This window comes from Sebastes umbrosus, chromosome 11 (genome assembly GCF_015220745.1).
Source record: "Sebastes umbrosus isolate fSebUmb1 chromosome 11, fSebUmb1.pri, whole genome shotgun sequence".
NCBI classification, from domain to species: Eukaryota; Metazoa; Chordata; class Actinopteri; order Perciformes; family Sebastidae; genus Sebastes; species Sebastes umbrosus.
In genome coordinates, this window is record NC_051279.1 from 18,258,232 (window position 1) to 18,267,051 (window position 8,820).

An 8,820-nucleotide genomic window follows, 5' to 3' on the forward strand; every position below is an offset into this window, starting at 1 on the left:
GTGCTGCTCAGTGGAGCGCTGATAAACAAGCTCTGAGCATCTTTTTTTTGGTGCTTTAAGAGGTGGAGATGGATGATGTAAACAAAAGGATGGTTTTTATATGGGTCATTACTGCTTCATTCATAAACAACCCATGTGTGTGGGATCACGAGAAAATAGAGGGAGGAAATGAGGGGGCCAATGGTCACATACAGTAGCAATAAATATTATTTTTTAAACTGAGTGCACCCTGATCCTGGCTCTTGTCCAAGCACAACATGTCTTAATGTCCTGTTGGTGGCCACAGGGAATTGACTCAAAGGACTATACCCTTAATATCATGATGAGAAATTCACAAAAGGATGCTTATCCTCCCAAGACTGCTGAACTTTACTAGTCTGATGTCCAGTAATGTGTTACATAACCAGAAGTATAGCCTAATGGTTGGACATAGATGGACATTATGTAACCTTTAGCCTTACTGATGGTTCAAATGATACATTAGCTTTCACATATATAATTAAAAGAAAACTATGCATGCCTGTGAGCAAAAGACAGAGCTGAGATCATGAAAACAGCCTGGACTGAGTGAAATCACTTGATGACATAATAGTCTATATCTCAAGCTGCTTCAGTAGCGCCACTGTGTGGTTAATAGCAGCCCTTACCCCATTTTTAGAGTTTCTCAGTAATTTTCCCTTTCATGGAAAATAATAAATGGAAGGGAAAAACATTCATATTTGCTATTTTTTCCTTTCACACTAGGATTATTACATTATTATGACAAGGAATGAATAAAATGCTCTGGACTAGTGGCTCAGTGATACACTCTACAACACAGTAACCACCCACACTTTACATTATTACGTGGGATTTGATAAGTGAAAATAACTATATCTCCCAATTTGTAGAACAATATTTAATTCGAGACGTTATAAGAATTTACTAAATAATGTTCTCTCATTTAAGGTAGGTCACATCACAGCCCTAATTAAACACTCCAATTTCCTGTTCCCTCATCTACTTGAATACCAGCCTTTAGCCCTATAGAGGTTCAAATATATGTGACAGCTTACAGATGGACAATCATTACAGTAATACACAGACAACACTTGAATTGGCTGCTATAATCATCTGTCAAATTCTTAAGTTAAAATAGATGTGTAAATATATAAAGCAATATATGCAATAACAGCAAGGTGGATCACAGATGACATGAAGTCCCGTATGGACCAAACAGAGAAGCCTGCTTGGATTACTCGCTGAGGTGGACGATTTACTGTTCTTGAGAGAAAGCTGGATTGAATCATATAAATGTCACTGGCAGCAAACATCTGAGGGGTCTGTAAAAAATAAAAAAAATAATTAGTCAATTAAGAGTTTGTGTAGACGTGTCACAAAATAAAATAAAAAAAACTAAACACATATGTCCTACCTCATTGTTAAATTGGCGATTAGCTCAGTTCTCTCTGTGATGCCACCAATCACTATCCAGGGCCATCAACACATCCTGCGCAGCAGCCACAAGCACAAAAGCCTCCAGGTGCTGTTGAGTTAAAGTGCTGCAGAGCTCAACCTTGACGAGTAATTTACAAGCTGCAGCAACACAGTGGACACTTTTTGTGCACCATCTCCAGCTCAGCTTTATTTTCATCAGGTCTATCTTTCATAGTCCTGGTTGTGTATTCTTCTTCTTATGTGTATTCAAGGTATGGTCTTCTTCCAAGCCATTTTCAGTGGTAGAATGATCTCCAGTTTTCTTATCCCATTCCTGTACCTCCCTGTTGGCCCAATAGATATGTCTGCTACACTTAATAATCTTTTGCCGTTCCTCTGTATACATAACCATATGATTAGCAGTCGGGACTTTATTGACTGACTTTTCTGTCTTGTATGGCTCAAACAGAATCATCACAAGTGCCTTATCTGGATTTCCAGACCCTCTTCAATGCTTTGTCTTCAACCCAACATTAGTCTCGGCTATTAAAGTGTTCATATGTTGCTGGCATTTCCAACCAGTAGATACCTACGTTCAGCTCAGAATATAGACAGAAAATCTAAAAACTTGTAGAAGCTGGGACTTTGGCTGTCTATAGTGCCACTTTGTGGTCAAGTAGGCAAAGAAGAAATAATGCAGCATACATGAAAATGTAAATCTATAGTCTTTACTATCAAATCTAGCTAAAACAGTCACTGAACACTGCCAGCTTTGTGAAATCAACAGTTAATAAAACAGCTGTATATCCTCTTTTCAGCCCGGTATATACTCCACTACTTACAGTTAGACAATGAATTTTGCCATAAAAGGCTCTCTTTGGCCATCGGATAAAATGGCAACACGCTAAAAGTTACAGTCAGTACATTACTTGATACCCATTTGGCTTAGAATATGAACAGTAATCACCAGTATCATGTTTCACCCTTTCAGGAAGAAAAGCCAAAATACATTCATCAATCGGTCCATATCAGGTTAGTGGAACAGAGGCTAACCTGGAAGTGGGGTTGGACTTTGGCTCTCTTACACGTCAGTGAGATAAAACAATGCTTTAAATAATTCAACCGTTGTCATAAAAACACATAGTGTAGATAAAGAAGGAACAAAACAGTTATTCAGACTGCATACAAAATATTCACTGGATGAAATAACGGTTCTAAAATAACAGATCAAACTGTGGTGTCAAGTCCAATACGTCCTCTGTACTTATCAACAATCCTCCATGGTTGTGTGGCTCAGTTTCATGATGTATATCTTCATAATAAATTCATAATTCCTCAGAGCAGCATATCCTGATGCACCGTCATGCAGACATCAGTTACTGCTAGGTATCGTCTGGAGTCATAACTGAGCTGCCCAGAGGGTCCTGCACTCCAGGAACACGTTGAACAGACTTCACACCGGCGCTCTGAGCCTCTTCACTGTCAGGTTTCCAGCTATTGACGTCGCTCATTTCCCCTTTCAGACACAGGAAACAAAGAGAAGTATTATTTACAAACTGCATGGACTAATGTTCTTTGGTAAACTATACTAATGTTCCGTATGTTGTGTTTATTTATGTCTATGTTAAGCGTCCTTGGGTTTCCTGAAAGGCGCTATATAAATCCAAGTTATTATTATTATTATTATTATAATAAACTTGACTGACAAAGGACCCATAATCTGTGTGTAAGGGATTTGTATGCATACTTTATTTACAAGTCATTTACACACCAGAAGAACAGAAAACAAAAAACAATTCTATTATTAAAAGGTTCTCTATTCAACATCCAGAGCATCAATATAGCAGCAAACAACTATTTGCTATGTAAAGATATAGTGTAGTAATGTCTACCTGAGCAGAGAATGAAGTCACTCTCCCTCTGTGTGTGTTGTAATCTGAGCTTCTCTGTGCTTTGTTGACATAGCCTGCCTGACCGTGCGTGCCTTTTAATGCATGTGCCCCACTGGCTAGCTCACTGCGCTCTGCCATTGCACCCACCCTCTGGTCCCCCACCCAGGTTAACACTGTTAGCTCTGTCAGCAATGCTGCAGTTGTTTTCACTGTTGGCATCATTAGCAGTGAGCCACCGACTCAGCCTTTGCCATGTTGAGAGCCGTGCAGAGTCAATAAATATCTCACATTTAGCACCTTTGATAATGTGAAACGTTTCCTAGGCTGTAGTTTGTGGTTCTGTCTTTTATTGTGTTGCATTCTAATATCTTCACTCCTCCATCTTTGCAATAATGATAGTCAAATACTTACTTGTTTCTGTGTTCTCTGTGGGATTCTCTGTGCCATAATGGAAACTATTCACTTTATCTGCTGATTTCTTAAAGTTTTCCAACTAAAAAACAAAATAAGATTCTCAATGCAGTATTTGATGCATGTAAAGTCCTTCAAAAAGAGATATAAGAAGGCATGCTTACCTCAGTGCATATGGACTCTGAAAGTCGGCTTGTGAGTGGGCCTTTATCGTCAAATTTGCAGGTACTGCAGGAAAAACAGAATGGCATTAATTCTCTACAAAATTAGCTTTGTTAATAACCAGAACAGGAAGGAATTTGCTTTACCCTGAACTCTGTGATAATGCTGGCTCACAGTCATTTGAGCTCTCTTGATTCTTTAAAAAAGGAAGAAAATCAATAATCTTTACACACATGACTGAATGAACAAGTGACTGACAGTGAGAGGCAAAGGTCAGGTCTCACCTGCGGGGCCTTGTTATTGATTTTCGCGTCTTTTGCATTTCGTGCTTCAGTGTTTCTGGCTCCTTTCTGGCGTTGCCGCTTCACATAATCATATGTACTCATGCCTTTATAAACTGTAAAGCCAAGAGGAGAATGGTGAGGATTAATGACTGGATGAAAGGGAAAAGAGCCCCATAAAAATGTCTGTCTTGAGACTCACAGAGGTAAAAGTGGAAGCCCAGCAGATGACTGAGCAGCAGCAGGCAGGTGATGCTCAGCAAAGCTGTTATGAAGGCTAATATAAGGAGACTAGCTGAACTAGTCTCTATAGGTGCTAAGGGTAAAAACACCAGCCAGGTACCATTGCCCAGCATGCCTATAGAAAGAAAGATAACACACAAACAGCTGTTAATGATAACAAAAATATGATCAAAGCTGTTTCTAAGAAAGCTCAATATTATGGTGACTCACCGTGAAAATGCGGGGAAGTCCGTAGGCTGTTTGGATCCAGGTAATACTGGATAAATATGAACAAGATGACAACAACGAGCAGGAGGACACCAAGTGTAGCAGAGGACAGTGCCACAAAGAACCACCTGAACGCAACACACAAAAAACCTGATGTTAGTTTATCAAGCATTTCAGATACAGAGAGGCCATCCCAAACGTTGTCTTACCAGTAGTTTCTGCCACCCACACAGGTGTTCAGCCATTTGCAATGGTGATCAAAGTCTCCCACACACTTGTTGCAAACACCACAGTGTTTCACTTTGGGGCCACTACGTGAAGATAGATTGTGTTAAACATCAGTAAACACAAGTTTTGCAAAACAATTGCCAAACAGTATCACTATTAAAGGAGCAGTGTGTAACATTTCAGGGGGATCTATTAGCAGTAATGGAATATAATAGTCATAACTATGTTTTCATTAATGTATAATCACCTGAAACTAGAATCGTGTTTTCGTTAGCTTAGAATGAGCCCTTCCTATCTACATACCTCTTCATGGAGTCTGCCATGTTGCTCTAGCATGTTTCTACAGTAGCAAACCAAACACTGGCTCTAGCGAGAGCCTTTCCCGTTTTTTACGTTACCTGAAGGCCACCGTAGTTCTCCGACACACTCTTAAAGTAGTGTTATTATGGTAAGGATGGCCTCTGAGCGAGGCGAACAGCATTACCATGGTTTTGGAAAGGGAGGAGGGACCGTAGGGGTATTCATTCAGTTGGTTGCAATCTGCAACCACATCACTAGATGCCGCTAAATCCTACACACTGTCCCTTTAATTTAAAAAACAAAATCCCATTAGAGACTACTGCTTTGGATACGTACACCTTGATGTCACATAGATAACAGTGTAGGTCCTGGATGACATGTGATTGCTTCGTCCCGTCAAAAAGCGGCATCGGACTGGAATAGCTCCGTTTGGCCCTCACACTGACATCTGCTGGGTCTATAGTCGCAGCAGCAATATGGGTGAACAAATTTACAATAAAAGCTATGCCTGTCAGCTGCACACAACAAGAGTCAAGGAAAATAGCAATAAGATTGGGAAAATACCTCAATGTGTGATAATATAGTGCAGAATAGTAAGTGGCACGAGTACACACAAACAAACTGTTGCGCACAAGTGGATCTTTTGTGTCAGTTCTGAAGAAATCAACCGTTTCTATGCTTAAATGAACCAGTGTTGACATCATGCAGTATTCAACATGTGACAAAAACACCACTCATTATGTCTTTTAGGCTTAATAGAGACCACAGTAACAGAGACAGAGTCATGTCTGGTGTGACTGGAGCCCATACAGACAGCCCACACAACAACAGCCTTGTGTTGTCCATCAGTGCAAACAAAACCGTAGCAGAGACTAACGTTGGCTCCATATTCAAATCTGAATTGCTGCACACTTAACAGTCACAACAGTAAGGTTTCAGCTGCGTGTTAAGGATACAGCGTAGACCACATGGTTCCACGGCAGAGGCAGAAGAGGGATATAGATGCCAAAGCTGACTATGGCGAGGTAGCTGTACACCAGCCAGCCAACCACTTGGAAAGCCTGAGGGGGCCATGACCAGCCGTTCATCCTGGGAGGCTTGGAGGGGACCAGCTCATTTCTGCTGCTGCTGCCAACGCGCATGGGAGATGTGCGTCTCAGCCTTTGACTGAAGCAGTTCATTCTAGAGAGAATAGACACAGTCAGATGAGAAAAAAAGAGTCCTCCGGGCGCCTTCAAACATCCATCCACACGTTACACGTACTCAACTCAAATCTAGCTCCGGCAGAGTGTGACTGCATTTGCTGGGGAAATGAGTTAGGAAAATGAGTTGAGCATAATGATAGTGACTGTTCAGCCATTATAGACTCAGATAGCATAGGCATATCTAATACACTAGCAACTAATACCTTACCTCATTGGTATGGGGTGGACAAAATATCAGGAATATAGGTCAACAGAAGTACAAAAAGACCATAAAGTTGAATCAACACCTTTCTCAACAAAAACTGAACATTGTAAACTTCATGAATGCATTACCAATTAATTTTAGATAACTTTACTTAATAATCTGGCAGAGCTGTATTGTGTGACAGAGGCACTTATACACAAATGATAAAAGACACCACTGCATAAAGCCTAAGGAGGATATTGTCACACAGCCTACAGAAAACAGCTGATCCAGAGTAAAACAGTTGCAGATAAAAAGTGGTACATCCCCTTCTTTACACAAGGCCTTGTAATCACATGTTTTGCTTCTGGCACCACATTATGCTCAAAGTTCACCAAATTACCTACAAAACCTGGAAAGAAACAACAATTTTATGGGCTTTTTTAACAATTAATAATGATTTGTTTACTCATCACTGCATTAGAACAATGATGGGAAATGTACTAGTTGTGAAAGAGGTAATGTTTGCTAATAAGCTTCTGGCTTTTTGTCTTCCTGATCGTGAAACTACTGATGTTGAGTTAAAGGTTTCATCTCCTTTCACCTTCATTTTGTGTCAAATTCACAATTCAAATATTTTTTTACAGCTTAAAAAAACAGACAATAAAATAATGCAAACAATAACCTATATTATAATAGGTATGTATTACATTTTAATCCATGAATTACTTACTTTTGTACCGTTGAAAGACCACAAGATGACAACAAAATGCTCTTGTTCAAATACAGACGGTGATTTCCATGATTATAGTTTATCAGCAGGTGATCCAATAAGTACAATTCACATGAAACAGTTAAAAAGCGCACAATGGTCGTGGATAACTCGCTCCTCCGTCCTTGGATTTGTGTCCCCGAAGGACGACAATCAGAAGTTGAAGAATCAACTCAGCAGGTCGGAGCGGCGCTATGGAAACTGTCCTGCTGCTGCGCATGTGCAGTACAGCTCTCCTCCAGATCCTCCAGCTTTTTTCTGTGACCCTTCAGTGAGACTGCATCTGCGCATGTAGCATGCTTACTTATCACTCTTTGCAGTTCTTTGTCATAGTTTTAGGCCCTGGAGAATATAAACCCCTCAAAGTGATTCCCATGAGAGCAAGAGAGGAAGTGCACATGACACTTCTGCTTTCATAAAACAATTCTTTCATCTTAAGTTTCTCATGTAACATTATACTGAATGTAATATCCTGCATGCATATTGCTTTATTTTCACTTCCCTACTGTGTGTCACACATATTGAGACAATTGCAAACGTTGCTCAATTAAAAGGCTATGGATGGAAGTTTACTGCTGCACAAATCTGAGGACTCAGCAGTGCATCTTTTTCTGCAGCAAGATGATCTTACAACATCCTTTAATTGCAAAATGCACCACATAGTTTGTGGATAACTATTACTGGTTGACAGTTCCTTTGTTTACAGCTGCGCCACTCACTGCTTTTTAATAGGGATGCACCAGATACCGGATCAGATATCGGGCCGATACTGACTCAAATAGCTGGATCGGGGTATCGGTGACAAATGGCCCCAATCTATTCAATTCAATTCTGTTTATATACTATATCCATTATATACTGGCATTTTCATTCCTGTTTAAGTTTTGATCCAATTTGTTGCTGCATTAAAAAGGTTTACACCTTAATTGTAATTCCTGTTAATGTTGTTTTACCAAGTTGCTGGTATACGATTTATTATTTAATAATAAAGAACATTCAGTAAATGTATATATATGTATTTATTTGTTACATTTTGTTTTATAAAGTTAGGAAATCAATGTTTAAGTCAAGCCTGATGTTGCTTTACACATAAAAAAGTTATCCCCGTCACTTCCACACAGTGAGGCATACAGCTTATTAATTAAACCCCGGTATCGGATCGGTACTCGGTATCTGCCGATACACAAAGCCCAGGTATCGCTATCGGAACTGAAAAAGTTGGATCGGTGCATAACCTACTTTTTAATCTGTTGTTGGATTTATTCTATTTCTCCTAATTTATTTCATTTGTACCTTTCTTTTATTGTTTTATTGTATTACATTATGTATGATTGCCTTTTATGCACCTTTCTATGTCTATTTGTATACCTGTATTGAGGCAGATCCTAACCCATCTGCCTCTACTTTAAAGCACTTTGGGTCAACTTCTGTTGTTTTTAAATGTGCTATATAAATAAACTGACTTAACTATATAATGCAGCTGATGACAGTTTCTCATTTGCTTATTCAACCACACACA

General features: G+C 39.5%; 1 protein-coding gene across 3 annotated transcripts; it reads right to left on the minus strand.

Annotated features, from left to right (window-relative positions):
- Positions 1-2,123: 2,123 nt before the first annotated feature.
- zdhhc11 (zinc finger DHHC-type containing 11) lies at positions 2,124-7,678 on the minus strand. Of its 3 annotated transcripts, none has more exons than XM_037783516.1 (11): positions 7,259-7,675; positions 6,097-6,322; positions 5,477-5,655; positions 4,822-4,923; positions 4,616-4,740; positions 4,365-4,520; positions 4,166-4,278; positions 4,028-4,077; positions 3,884-3,947; positions 3,720-3,801; positions 2,124-2,932 (listed from the first exon to the last, which is right to left on the minus strand). In XM_037783516.1, exons 2-11 carry the CDS (start codon positions 6,319-6,321, stop codon positions 2,799-2,801), a joined length of 1,230 nt encoding a protein of 409 aa, XP_037639444.1. In that variant the 5' UTR covers position 6,322; positions 7,259-7,675; the 3' UTR covers positions 2,124-2,798. The 3 variants fall into 3 exon arrangements, with proteins under 3 accessions (XP_037639444.1, XP_037639443.1, XP_037639445.1); XM_037783515.1 differs by having other exon boundaries at positions 7,263-7,674; XM_037783517.1 differs by having other exon boundaries at positions 2,794-2,932; positions 4,056-4,077; positions 7,263-7,678.
- Between the last annotated feature and the right edge of the window lie 1,142 nt (positions 7,679-8,820).